We start from the raw sequence: 14,398 nt of genomic DNA, 5'->3' as shown, positions 1-14,398 counted from the left end.
TAGTAAATATTGTTAGCAACTCTTAGGGTGTTGGGGTGCCCCTCCAGACCCCCACTTCAGAGCCAGTGTAGACAGTCTCTATTCTCTGCCATCCAAAGGACTGATTGATGAATGAGCTGAAACTCCCTGGATATAAGAAAGACCATGTTCCCCTCTCAGGCTTCCTCTTCCTTCTTTCCTTGAGGTTGAAACATGACTTTCTGATATCCCCTACCACAGCAGGCCCAATCAGTGACCTCACAGGCCTGTCTGGGAGAGGGCCTCCTCCCATCTGCATCTCCTCGCCTTTGGTACAAGGCTTTGACCTCGAAAGGCAGCAGCTGCTTTGGACCAGCCACAGCAGAGGCAGCAGCAGGGCGCTGGTCCCCCAACCCATCCCTGCCTACCCACAGCACTACACGAGGAAAAGAGCGGCCCACAGAGAGGCTGCCAAAAGAAAGGGCCCACTTGGCAAATCAGGCTGTGCTGGGGACCGGTGAGGGGAAATTCCTGCAAAGACAAGAGCTATTTAAACATCCCAGGGAGCCTTGACTAGGAGCCTCAGAATGGATGGCAACTCTATGATTCTTGATCGCGTAGCAATCTCTTTCAGTGAGGGAAGCGTGTTCGGTACTTGATTCGTGTTTGTACTCTGGGGGGCCTTTCTTGGGGGGACCCCGTAGATGAGAGCCAGAAAGAAGACTGTCTCTCAGGAATCCGAGATGGAGAAGGGATCGATGAACTGGGAGCACACTTGCCCCTGTGAGGAGACAGGCAACCCCAAGAAACGGACTCAGATAAAACGGGAAGGGCAGGACAAGGAGAGTGAGTGGGGAAGGTCTCAGCCCTTGGGCCTCATGAGGCCTGTCTATCCCTCCCATGGTGGAATAATGTCAGTCTTGGCAGCCAAGGCTCCAAGCCAGGTCTCCCTGGTTCCAAGGGCAGCTCCACTGCAAAGCACTCCTGTCTCTGGGACACAGACTCTGGGGTCTAAGGGCACTAGGCCACTCTCTAAGATGGCAAGTTACAGACAAGGGGCTGACTTGCATCAGGGGAGGGGATTTCTTAGGAGAATTTCCTACACAGATAAACTCAAGGGTCATAATTATTCATAGGATCCTGGATTCAGAGCCGGGAGGGACCCTCAGGTCTCATCTGGTCCAAACCTCTTAATTCACATAGAACAAAACTGAGGCTGAGAAAAATTCAGTGACCTTTCCCCTCACACAGGGAGTGAGTGCATTTGAACCCAGACCCCGGCTCTGAATCGGGCATTCTTTCCATTGCCCTCCACTGATTCAAGTTTTCTTATCCATGTGTAAAGCCACTCGTGCAGCTTTGGCTTTCTACAGAATGAAGCTAAAGGCAGAATAAGATAAATGACTTCTCGAGGCTTTTTCTTCTTGCCCCATAAGTCCATGATGCTACCTCGTCTCATCATCTTGCAAAAGACATTCCCCGAGTCTTCAGTCAGGAGCCATCAAAAAGCTGGTGCCATGCAAGAGAACTGTACAGTTCTGCACACATATATTGTCTCTAGGATATACTGTAATATATTTAACATATATAAGACTGCCTGCCATCTGGGGGAAGAGGGTGGAGGGAGGGAGGGGAAAAGTTGGAACAGAAGTGAATGCAAGGGAAAATGGTGTAAAAATTTACCCAGGCATGGGCTCTGTCAATAAGAAGTTATAATAATAATAATAAAATTTCCAAAAAAACCCAACAAGCTGGTGCCATGCCCCTAACCGTGGAGATGACCCCCTCCTGGGGCTCCAGCCAAGCCATTCACTTACCAGCTGAAAGAGCTTAAAGAAATCCACATTGGAATACAGGGCATCTTCCACCCACTGCAGGCTGCCTTGGGACAGAGGGCACATGGCTCTCTGGACAGTCCGAGCCCCTTGTAGCTGGCCAAAGATGATGAACCGGTTTAGCAGGGCTTCACTGCAGGCAATGTCTTTCAGCATCAGGTCTGGGACCCCGTAGGCAAACTGTGGAGAGAACAGTATATCCCCTTTATGATTTAAAGGCTTTTCTCGTCTTATCCCAGGTGAGAACCCGTAGGCACTAGAAACAAGGGAGAGGGACAAATCTGGGCCAAAGGGTTGCCTTAGCCCAGCAGCTGGGACGGCACTTTTGGGGACCAGGACTCCTGGCCTCCAAGGGACCAAGCTCCAACCAAACTCCCCAGCACATGAGTCCCTCTGTGAAATGCAGCTCAGGCATGCTACTTCCCACCTGCTTGGCCACTGGGTACTTCCCCATTTGCCCACAGGCACATATGCTAAGCACCCCTCGGTTCCACTTCAGAGTCTCTCCTGGACTTGACCTAGGAAACCTGCCCACCCAGGACAGCCTGTCAGCAGCTAGAATCATTCTGGCCAAAGTGGGAAACCAGGTCACTTCAAGTGAGGTCACAAGGCCGCGGGCACTATTCTGTACCAGGCTGGGCCCCTTACTGTCCCAAGGGACCCTCACTAGGTTCTCTTTTCCTCTGGGTCCTAATTCTCAGTTGACCTTCAGCTGAGAGACTAGATGGGGAGCTTTGCAAGCAGGACCTGGGGAGGGACTCTAATAACCAGGATTAAGAGATGGAAGCCCTGTGTTTGTTGACGAGATGGTCCGGGAGGAGCCAGAGCTGGGGTAAAACACACACTAAGAGATCTCGAGAATAAGAAAGAAATGCCTGGAGGGAAGAGCGAAGAAAGAAGGACTGAGATGAGAGACTGCAGGTGGCCCATGGACACGTGCACAGATGAGTGCAAATGGTGGGAGTCGCAGGACAAGAAGAAATCCGAGTTGGGAACCACTGTTGGGCTTCCATTTGTGTGGCCATTCCTTCCAAAAAGGCAGATCAACAACTCCTGTAACTTGGGGGCACTTTGTGCACTAAGAGGTCAAATGATTTGCCCCCCCCAGCTGCTCTGGGCCCCAGGCTGGCCTGGAACTGGGGTGGTCCTGCCCCCAGAGCTGGTCCCCTCTGCAAGACACTGAGCTGTCGCCCATACCCCCCAGCGTGGGGCAGATGCCAGCAGGGCCCTCCTATGTGTCTGACCATAAGCTTTCCTGAAACTCCTGGGCTCATTTGTCAGGTGAGCTGGAGCTCCGGGTACTGGGACCCAGACAGCCTGTTCTCTCCACATGAAAGGTTTTCAGACCCTACAGCCTGCAGGGACTGGGGTTCCAAATATAGCCAGCCTTGTCAGAGAGGAACCAGAAAGAAATTTCCCCTAAATGCCCCTTTGTTATCTCCATCTACCTTTATTACCAACTGGAAACCAGCACTCACATTTCCAGGATCTCAGTTTTATGAGCCACAGAGACAGCAAAGAGGAAAATGAGCAATCGGGGCTGACACAGTCTTCCCTCCTCCCCCGCCCCTAGCAGTGGGGAGAGGGAGGGGGCCTCCCAGGGAGCAGGGCTACATTCCAGCCAGAGGGGCAGCCCAAGCAGGGGCAGCTGCTCTGACCTCTAGGACCCTTCGTCCAGTTTCTGGGAACACCTGAGTCAGATGGCCAGAGAGAGAACTTTTTCCAAGTTTTTGTTTTGTTCTGTTCTGTTAGCTCAAAAGATCATGAATCTAGAGGTAGAAGGGGCCCCAGAAGCCAAGGAGTCTCGTCCCCTCACTTTACAGATCAGGACATCCTGGGGGGAAGCAAGGACCAAGGGACAGAGTTCTGGGTTTGGAGTGCTGCTGCTGAGGATGTGCTACGGAAGGGAGACTGACTCGGCCCTGGAGGACCTTTGCTCAGACCCTTGCTACCTCTGGGACTCTGGGCAAGCTGCTTCCCCCCAGCCTCAATTTCCCCATCTGTAAAATGAGGGAGTCTGAGGTCTCCTCCAGCCAGTCCTTAAGTCTATCAGAGTCAGAGGCCCCGCTAGGGATGTACCCCCGGGTCATATGAGTAGCAAATGAAAGAAGGAGAATTTGAACCCAAGAATGTCGAGTCTCAAGCCAGTGCTCTTATCAAGAAAGCAGCCTGAAGGTCCTGACCCCTTCTGCGCAGGCCCCGGGAGGAATGGGTGAGGAGATTCCTAGCCACAGTCCTTAGAGATGGACCAAGTGAACTCAGGAGTGTTGTCCAGTAGGAGGCCTGCTCCCAGGTCCAGCAGCCCAAGGCCACGGCTCAAAGGCCCCCCAGGTCTCACCACATGCCCCGGCCCCGCCACTTTCTTTCTTGCTTTTCTGCTTATCTTTCTCCAAGGCATCACTGTGCGGGCTCTGGAGAGTTATGCACATAGAGTAAAAAATATGCAAGTTCTCCCACCTTGGAAAGGCTTCCAAATCAGGCCCAGCCATGGATGTGAGCTTGCCCCTGGAGGCTCGCGGGGCAAAGTGTGGGGAGCTTCAATACCGCGCTTTTAGCCCCAGAAGCTTAGGAGGCCATTAATCAAGGAGCAGAAGATAGGAGGGAACTGGCATTGTGGGATCACAGCTCTAGCACTGGACACCTTGACCACTCCCCACTGTGCAGATGAGGAATCGGAGGATTCCTGACTTGTCCCAGGTCACATCGGTAATTGGGGGCAGTGGTGGGGTTTGATCCTGTGGCCCCCCCAGCAATGGGTGAAATTCCAGGTCTTGGAACTGTAGTTGTAGGATCCCAAATACAGAGCTGGAGGGAACTTTAGCAATCATCCAGGCACTTCTTCCTTTTACAGAGGAAGAAACAGGGGGGAGAGAGCAGGGACACAGAGCTGGTGAGCGTCTGGCTCTATCCACTCTACCATCCTTCCTCTCATTCCTAACATAACTGCTGTTATAGATATTGCAAGTTTACAATTCACTAAAGAAACAGCATATACCCACAAAAGGCTAGGCTAGGCAGTGTACAAAATTATGCTAACGGGCCTAGGCCCTGCCCTCAGTGAGCATAGGGGCCAACAGCAAAACCAAAAGGGGATGGGGATTTTGGCCAAAACACAAAAGATTCCCTGTCATCTGAGAAAATGAGAAGGAGACCAGACCTCCTGAGAAAGAGTCATAGGGAAATCGGGTGGGCTGAGGAGCCATGCAGGGATTGCAGTCTGCTTGAAGAAGTGCCTTTTTGTATGACTTGGGAGCCAGGTGAGGCACTGATCTTCCTGACTTCAAATCCAGCCTCAGATACTTCCTAGTTGTGTGACCCTGACAAGTCACTTACTCCTGTTTGCCTCAGTTTCCTCATCTGTAAAAGGAGCTGGAGAAAGAAATGGCCAACCACTCCAACATCTCTGCCGAGAAGACCCACATGGGATCACGAAGAGTCAGCCACAATGGAAAGAACTGAACGGCAACAATAAAAAGGATCCCTCCGAGCAAAACAGTATCAGAAGATGTTGCAGAAACACAGAGGATAAAAAGCTCCTTCATTTGGTGTCCAGAGCCAAAACTTGTATCCTCTTCATCTTGTCCCCTTTATGTTTTTCTGAATGTAGAGTGGTCAGTAATCCTGACCTCTGAAAACCAAGAAGGCCAAACAAGGCAAAGTGCCCTCCTTTCTGCCTTTTTCAGGTGCCCCCCTCTTTGGGTTTCTTCCTTGATACCCTGATCCAAACAAGTAAGTGAAATCATTGCTGTTCTGTTCTTCCCTCCTTCCCCCCAAAGACTCTCCTCTCCTATCATTTATATAATGGGGGACGGGGCTGAGAATACTCATATTCCCATAAGCAAAGGGAAAGACACCTGGCCAGCTCTACCACCCTCATTCCATTCAAGTGCTCTCACCTGCTCAGGTCGGACTTGGGAGTTCATCAGAAGGGAGACCACAGACTCGGGCAGGCCAAAGGTGTGCACCAAGAAGTGTGTCAGCGTCTCCTCTTCTTTGAGAATGTCCTTGATTCTGATACCTCTTCCTGCATGTCAAGGAGAAAAAAGCGGGCTGCAGTTAGAATGTTAGGTCCTCAAGTGCTGAGTCAGTCTCCCTTTTATAGCATATCCTCAGCAGCAGGAAGGGAGAGGGGGAGGGAGGGAGGGAGGAAGAAATAGAGGAAGGAAAAGAGGAAAGAAGAAAGGGAAGAAGGAAAACAGGAAGGAAGAAGGGAAAGAAAGTAGGGAGAGAGGCTGTTTGTCCTTCATTCTCAAAGAGGGCCATGACTTCAGGAAAGTGACATAATGACTTGCAAGTGAACTGGAGGTAAGTGAGTCAAGTCTATGCAAAATCAATAGCTTCGCTCCCTCCATCCTGGAGCCATCTGAGCCCAGTAGGAAGACACAGATCAAGATGACTACAGATGTCCCCAGTTGCAGTGGGAGACCTTGGCTTGTTTAAGGTAAGTCCTTTTTCAGGTCTCAATTTGTCTGAGGCGGTGCCCATTCTGTGATTAAAGTTAGCTAAGAAATGAGGGAGGGAAAGTTTTTTTTTTTTTTTTTTTACCTTGTCAAAAAAAAAAATTAATCTGGGAAGAGAAGGCCATTTGAGTTTCTAGTCAAAACAGAAATAAGATATATTTATATTCACTATGAACCATATGAACCCAAACAATGAACAATGTAGATAGAGTAGTCCTTAAGAAGAGAAATCTAATCTGTAAATTCCCAAGATTTTACTAGGTTTCAGTGATCAAAATTTATATTCCTTTGGGTAAAGCACCCACAAGGTAAAGTAAAGACCAAGAGAAAGGAAGAAGAGAGAGAGAAGAGAGGAGCAAAGAAAGGAAAAGAATAATGAAAGGGACAGAAAAAGAAAGGGAGAAAGAGAAAGAAGCAGAGAAGAAAAGAGGAAAAAAGGAAAGGAAAGAGAAAAGGACTGAAGAAGGAAAATAAACATCAGGTGCCAACTATGTGTTACGTACAATGCTAAGTACTTTATAAATATTATTTCATTTAGTCCTTACAATAACCCTGGAAGGTAAGTGCTATTAACCTCATTTTACATGCTGTCTGCTTCAGTCTCGAAGATGGGAATAATACACTGCCCCATGCCTTTTCAATGCTTGGTACCAAGCCTCCTTGCTGTTGGCTTTGTGTTTAAGGATTCAACTTTTATTTTAAAGTTTCTCAAGCAAACAAAATCTTCTGATTATCTCTCCTTTAAGTGGATTAGACAGAAGTTAGATTATAACCAATAAGAATGCTTATATTAAGGTCACTTGGGTTAATTTTCAATATATCTTTCGATTACATTTTGTTGAATGGAATTTTTATTGTAGTATGATCCAAAAAAGAATACATTTTATATTTCTGCTTTTCTAGAATTGATTTTAAGGTTACAAGAAGATGGCAAAACTATACTAATGGGAGACCTCAATTATCCCTTCTCAGAACTTAATAAATCCAACCAAAAAATAAACAAGAAAGAAACTAAGGAGGTGAATAGAATCTTAGAAAAGTTAGATATGACAACCTTTGGAGAAAATAGAATGGTATTTTCTTCCCGGGTTATTTAGACCTTCTGAATCCAATTCTCCCTCTGCAACAAGAGAACTGTTCGGTTCTGCACACATATATTGTATCTAGGATGTACTGTAACCTATTTAACATGTAGAGGACTGCTTGCCATCTGGGGGAGGGGGTGGAGGGAGGGAGGGGAAAAATCAGAACAGAAGAGAGTGCAAGGGATAATGTTGTAAAAAAGAAAAGAAAAAGAAAATTGAATGGTAATAGCTAAGAATAAATTTTTTCTTAGCAACACATGGCACCTGCACAAAAATTGACCATAGCCAAAAAAAGCTTCTTATAGAATTTAGAATTCTGCCTTCCAGAATGTCATGTTCCATGACCTCCATTCCTTTAATGTTGCAACTGCAAAGTCCTATGTAATCCTGATTGTGGCTCCCCAATGTTTGAATTGTTCCTTTCTGGCCATTCGCAGTATTTTTCCTTTATCTGATAGTTCTGACAATTTGGATAAAATGTTCCTGGAAGTATTCTTTTTGGGATCCCTTTCCTGTGGTTATGGGTATACTCTTTCAATGTCTATTTTGCTCTCTGATTCCAAAGTATCAGGGCAGTTTTCCTTGATAAGGTTCTGAAAAATGCTGTACAAATCTTCCTTTTGATCATGATTTTCAAGTAGTCCAATGATTCTTATATTATATCCCCTGGTTCTATTTCCCGGGTCAGCTATTTTTCCAATGAGGTATTTTACACTTTCTTCTATTTCTTCTTCTTCTTTTTTTAATTCTTGATGTCTCATAGAATCCTTAGCTTCTATTTGCCCAATTCTAATTTTTAAAGATTTCTCCCCCTCCCCCATTAACTTTGTACCTCCCTTTTCATTTGACCAATATTGTTTTTTTACAGAGTTGTTACTTTTCTAAGCTATTGATTCTTCATAATTCTCTTGCATCATTCTCATTTCTTTTCCTGTATTTTCTTCTTCCTTTCTTATTTGATTTTTAAGCTCTTTTTTGAGTTTTTCCATGAGTTCTTTCTGGGTTTGAGATCACTTTCCCTTTTTTTTTTAGGAGTTTATCCATAGGTGTTTGGACATTAATGAAATTGTATCTTGATCTTTTCCATCACCATAATAACTTTCTATTGTCAGATTCTGTTGCTATTATTATTATTATTTCTTGCTCATGTTTTTGGTTCTTTTCCTTTACTTTTAAATTTAAATACTGCTCCTGGGGTAGAAGCAGCATAGTCCCAAGCTCCTTGTGCCAGAGGGTACATGTCCTGATTATATACCTGGTGCTGTACTGGTGTTACCCTGAGGTCCACAGAGGATTCTTGGGTCTGATGCTACACTGAGGGAGTGGGATGGGAGCTGGCTGGCTTCATTATAGCTCATAGGGGTCTTGCAGCTTACCTGTTGCTCAGTCAGAGTCCCACCCTGCCATGCACTGAGGTTTGTGAGAAATCTCTCTATTGGCCTCTACCTATTTGCTCAGGGCTATGCTGAAGAAAAGTGGCAGGTCCCAGCCCATCTGCTCTTATGCTGAAGCCCACAGTGATATCTGCCCATTTGCTTAAGCACCTGTGTGCTTGGGGTTGGGGTTCATCTTTTCTGCCACACTGGGGTACAGGACCTTTGACTGGTTTGCTGAGGCAAGGCTGACTGCTGGCTTGCTTAGATACCTCTGGTCCTGGACTGTGTTCCCCTTTTATCTACATGAGATAGACCTTTTCTGCCAATCTGCCAAGTTTCTTGGGATAGAGGATTGTTTCACCCCATCTTTTTATTGCTTTTTTTGTTTCAGGATTCATTTGGAGAAACTATTTTATGGGTTTTTAGAATGATTGTTTGGAAGTGAATATGAGAGAGTCAAGGTGGTTTCCTGTTTATTTCCCCATTTTGGCTCCCAGAAGTAGGAATCTGCTCTTTCTAGGGTACCAATTGGTCTTGGCCGGGTATGTAAGAATCATGTGTGAACTAAGTAGACTGGATGACCACTGAAGTCCCTTTCAAAACTCAAAAATTCTGTGATTTTGTGATATATATTTTACATCTCTAACTAAATTGCAAGCTTCTTAAGGTGAGGGTCAGAGTTTCTATTTTTCTTTTAGCCTATTAAACAATACTAAAAACACAGCAAATACCTGATGATTTCACTTCGGGGTCTAAACCTAAGTTATATTACATAGACCCATTCCTCACCCAGTTTTACTCTAACTGACATATCAAATCTTAGTTCTGAGAACAACAAGAATATTCATATACACACATACGTGTGATAAAGCTTACAAAATTCTTTCCAACAATACTGTGAAGTATTATTATATTTTTATATTCCCTAGCTATTTCATGAGGAGCAGAAATTAATCTGTAAACTTTTTGTGAAAGTGTTCTAGAAATAAGAATTTTGAGGATCGCAGTTTTTTAGAGTTAGAAGGAACCTGAAAAGTTATCTAATATAGACTTACAAAATGATAGCTGGGGAAAAAAAACAAAAAAATAATTATCTCAGCAGCCCTCTAGTCTAAAACATACCTAAACAAGAATCCTCATTGGAACATTTTCCATTTCTCCCCCAGAAAGGTCATCTAACCTCTGAGGGAAATCCATCACCTTCCAAAGCAGTAAATTCCATTTTTGGATAGGTGTCATTACAGAGAAATTTTCCCTCACTTCAAGTGAAATGTGCCTCTGTGTACTTCCACCTTTTGTTTCTGGTTCTGCCCTCTAAAGACAATCAGAATACATTTAATCCAGGGGTTCTTCACTGACATCCATAGAATCCTTCCCTCCTACCAGGCATGGTCTATAGATAAGATTTCAGGGGATCTCTGAACTTGAATGGGGAAAAAATTAAAACTTTATTTTCACCAACTTCCAATTACAACTTAGCATTTCCTTCAATCATGATTTTTTAAAAATAACATTATTCTTTAAAAAAAGAAAAAAAAGTCTATAGGTTTTTACCAGACTGTCAAAGAAGTCTCCTAAAACACAGGAAAAAAGAGTAAGAATCTTTTTAGTCTAATCTCTCTTACATATAACAGTCCTTGAAATACTAGAAGACAGATATCATCCCACTTCCTCCAGTCTCTCTTTTCTGCATTAAAGATTCCTATTTCCTCCAACTGATCCTTATAGGACATCAAAGTCCTTCACTATTCTAGCTGCCCTTCTCTGAACAATCTACAGTTTATCCATGTCCTTCTCAAGCTGTGCTGCCTAGAGAACTGAACCCAGTACTCCAGAATTGGTTCTGTCCAGGGTAGGATGCAAAGACTATTTCCAGAAACTATGCTTCTCTTACTGCAAACTGATGAGAAGGAATAAGAAAGAACGTCCAGGCTGAGGAGATGGAGAGGATGGGAGTGGGTGGGCCTGGAACTCAGCTTTGCTAGGCCCTGCCACCTTTGCTACCACCCAGATGGTGGGACTGCTTTTGCCACCTGCTTTCTATAAGCCCTAGGGAAAAGGGGCAGGACCCAGATCCATCAGCAGTCATCCATCTGAGTGGCTGAGGGAAGAGGGCCCCCCTCAGTATGAGAGGGAGCCGATACCAGACGGAGGCTTAACCAGAGTCCTAGGGGAGAAACGTGAACTGGGGGGCTGCGGTGAAAACAAAACAAATTTGGTTGAAAATGTCGTTCTTCTTGTTTCCTTTCCTGCTAAAGGTCAGGAGGCCTGGGGGTGGGTGTGAGAGTGCTGAATAGGGTAATGGGAAGGGAAAATGGGAGGAAGGTCCTTGAGAGCAGAATCCTCTGAGTGGAGGAGGAGATGCTTCCAAACCTGGGGGGGGGGAAGGGGGAGAGGGGATGAGTCTGCAGAAGACTGAGACTGAAAGTGCTCTGGGATGGTGTGTGTGTGTGGGGGGGGGGGTGGAGAGGAAGAGGGGAGTTCATGGTTGTGCACTCTTAGCCTTAATCCTCCCCTGCAGAGAATGTAGTAAGGCAGGTTTGCTCTGAAAGCAAAGTGCTCCTGGCTCCAACCAAGGACTGGCTTTCCCAGGGGAAACGGACAAAAGAGAAAGCTGCACTTTCCAAGAACTGACCTTGTCCCTTCAGGTCACACGGTGCAGACCTCCTGGGCCACTCTGCCCAAGGTTCTAAGCAAGAGGCTTTGTCTTCAAGGTTCCAGGCCTGGATCTGAGCAATTCTGGGAGGGGTCTAGCTCGTCCTCTCGTCCCCTGCCCCCACAGCCATGAGAACTGGGGTGTGCAGATTGGGGGGTACGCACAGATGGGGGCTAGGAAGCCCCCCTGGCTCCAGGCGGGACTTCTCTTGCCTGGGACACTCAGGTGATACTCGCAGTTAGACTATCTGAGCCCGAGAGGTCCTCTAGTCGATTCTCCCATTTTGTAGTTTTTAATGTATTGATAACTGTATTGCCACACCATTAGTTCCCTTCATAATCTGATGTATTTTAAAGCTGAAGTGATCTGGCCGGGTTCAGACAGATGGTATTAGGCAGTGCTGGGACACGGACGCAAGTATTTGGATTCCAGATTCTGTGCACTTTCTGTGACTGCGGCCCCATGAACCGTAGAGTGCCCAGTGACTGGCAGCAGGAGTCCCTCTGCCCCAACTCAAAATCTGTCTTCCTTTGTCTTCCTCACATTAAGTCACAGCCTTGAAAAACTGTCCCCGGGGCCCAGCGAGGTCCCAGGGAAGAGAAACTTCATACCTGCCCCTTTTCTGCAAACATGGGAGATGATGAGGAAGAAACATTACATGTCTGTCAGACTTACAACCTGACATTTTTATTAGCTTTCCAGAAGTGTGTTCTCATTCTGTCTCTGTCTCTCTCTCTCACCCTCTTCTCTTTTCTCTCTGTCTCTGTGTCTTTCTTTCCTTCCTTCCCTCTTTTATAATCTGAAGCAAGGATCAATATGTAGGGGAGAGAGGGGAAATATATTTAGAAATAGAAGTTATGTAAAAACCAGCAATACTGATAATTTTCATTTGACCACTTTAAAGAATACAAGATAGCATCAAATATACTACTTTGAACTTCCTGACTGATACAGACTAAATTTGACAGATATTTGAATAGACATCCATACCACCATTATCTTTAGCACAGTACCTGGAACATCTGAATATTAAAAAAATTTGTTGAATGGAATGAAATGGGATGAGATGGAATGGGACAGAATAGGAAGGAATGGGGTGGAATGGTGGGATAGAATGGAACAGAATGGTACTTTATGGAGTCTATTAGACTGGGAACTGGAGGCTTTAATCCATTTGCACTTTTGATTTGCTCCCTAACTTCTGCAACAAATACTTCCTTTTTTCAGTGCCTGCCATTTCCCCTCCATAAGTAAGATGGAGATTCCAATGCCAGCTGCTGTATACAATGCTCATGCCGTAATGTCCATATTGATGAGAATCCTTCAGACATTTCTGATAGCTGAAACTGCTCTATGATCCAGAATGGTTAGAAATGTGATATTTGGGTTTATCAAATATTCTAGTTGACTACATTGCCACATATATCATAGAATTGACAAGAAACATGCACTCATAGGAGCATTGTCCTAGAGGTAGCAAGAACCCCAGAGGTTATTTAGTCCAAGTTTCTCATTTTACAAATGAAGAAACTGAGCCCCACAAAAGTTATATGACTTCCCAAGACTGCAGAGGTGGCAATCATCAGGTAAGCAGGTCCTCTGACTCCAGGGCCAGTATTAGAGCACTTTTGATTTGCTGTGGCCCTACCTCCTCAGGGAAGGAGCTGGGTCTGGGTTTTCCAATGCCATGCCAACTCTGATATTGTCTATCCAAGTATGAGCTTAGCTAAGTAAATAAAGCTCTGAGAGGTACAGAAAGGTAATTTTTAGCTACCACAACTCGCATAGATTCTCTCTTAAAGTGTAGAGCACTGATTCTTAGTTGTGTTTGTGTCATGTCAATCTCATGTAGCCTGTGGACCCTTCTCAGAATAATGTTTCTAAGTGTATTAAATAAAATACATCAAAATATGAAGGAAATTAATGACATTGCAATTGTTATCAATATATTAAATGGACAACTCCTTTTCCCCATAACTACTAGGAGCCCTTGGCACAGAAGCTTTGCTGTCTATAAAATGAACAAAATTACTATCCCAAAGAAATTCTAGTTTCTTGAAACGAAAAATTCCTAACATAAATTATATGAAACCCAGTATTGTATTTTATTAATTCATAGAAGAGGAAAAATAGAAGAGAAAACAAAGCAGGAAGAACAAGTGTACTGTGAGCAATTATTTTTATTAGCTTTGCAAAATCAAATGAAATAAAAAGCCTACCCAAGCAGAACTGGGACACCATTCCACCGGAACCCACCCAATTTCAATCCCAAAATAACATAAGCCTGTGCCTTCTCCATAACACTTTTACAATTCTGGATTAGGAAAGCAGAGGGGCAACCCCATGACACCCTGAAATAATCTAACTCGCCTACAATTTTTTCAGGGTGAATCTTGAGAGTCTACATGAACTGGGATGATGTACATAGCTCTTTCCAAATCTGGCCAAGGACTTTGCTTTCTATCAGGAAGTCTTGATAGACTTTGTCAAGCTAGATACAGGGGAGAAAGCTGGAAAGGGCTGAAACTCTGAATAGGTGTGCTTGAATCAGACAACCAAGCACTTAAGGCTAATTACCTATTCAACAATGACTCTATTAGCATATGTTTGGAAAAAATGGCCTTTCTAGCTTGTTTGGTGCTGGCTCAATGTTTGGTGTATATAGATAATTGTAAGCAAGGATTAGAGGTTGGAGTGAGACAAGCCAGACTCACTGGGCTACAGGATGAGGAGGAGAAAGGTGGACTCTAGAATCAAGGAGGGATCCTTGGCAAAACTCCTGGCAGTTTGGTCCATCTCCTTCACTCCTCACCCTAAAAATCAAAGACTTTTGCTTATCCTGACTCCAGCTGTCCCTGAGGCCTCTAGGGAGCTAGCCTGAACTTTACATTTTGGCACCCAATGTGGACTAGGGACCCTAATTTCACTGAAGAAGTCTCTAATGACCAGGAAATAAGGTGAGTATTTTAATAGATAAACAGGGAACTTACTTTGTTAAGAGCTAAACTACTAACTCTCATTTTCTAGC

The 14,398-nt window shown here is 44.9% G+C and overlaps 2 protein-coding genes across 2 annotated transcripts in view; one reads left to right on the top strand and one right to left on the bottom strand.

Moving 5' to 3' along the window:
* LOC127561265 (retinal-specific phospholipid-transporting ATPase ABCA4-like) overlaps nt 1–8,696 on the bottom strand; it is a 76,435-nt gene extending 67,739 nt beyond the window's left edge. Inside the window, exons 1-3 of the mRNA XM_051996557.1 lie at nt 8,594–8,696; nt 5,690–5,817; nt 1,776–1,973 (exon numbers count right to left, since the gene is read on the bottom strand). Coding sequence (XP_051852517.1) covers nt 1,776–1,973; nt 5,690–5,817; nt 8,594–8,696 — 429 coding nt within the window. The remainder of the gene's footprint in view (nt 1–1,775; nt 1,974–5,689; nt 5,818–8,593) is intronic.
* The window catches only part of ABCD3 (ATP binding cassette subfamily D member 3), a 609,690-nt gene that overhangs the window by 186,609 nt on the left and 408,683 nt on the right, over nt 1–14,398 (top strand). The window lies entirely within an intron of this gene.

Source organism: Antechinus flavipes, chromosome 4, assembly GCF_016432865.1.
Source record: "Antechinus flavipes isolate AdamAnt ecotype Samford, QLD, Australia chromosome 4, AdamAnt_v2, whole genome shotgun sequence".
Taxonomy (NCBI): Eukaryota; Metazoa; Chordata; class Mammalia; order Dasyuromorphia; family Dasyuridae; genus Antechinus; species Antechinus flavipes.
Note: the sequence above shows the minus strand (reverse complement) of the source record. Positions and strands in the feature narration are given on the sequence as shown.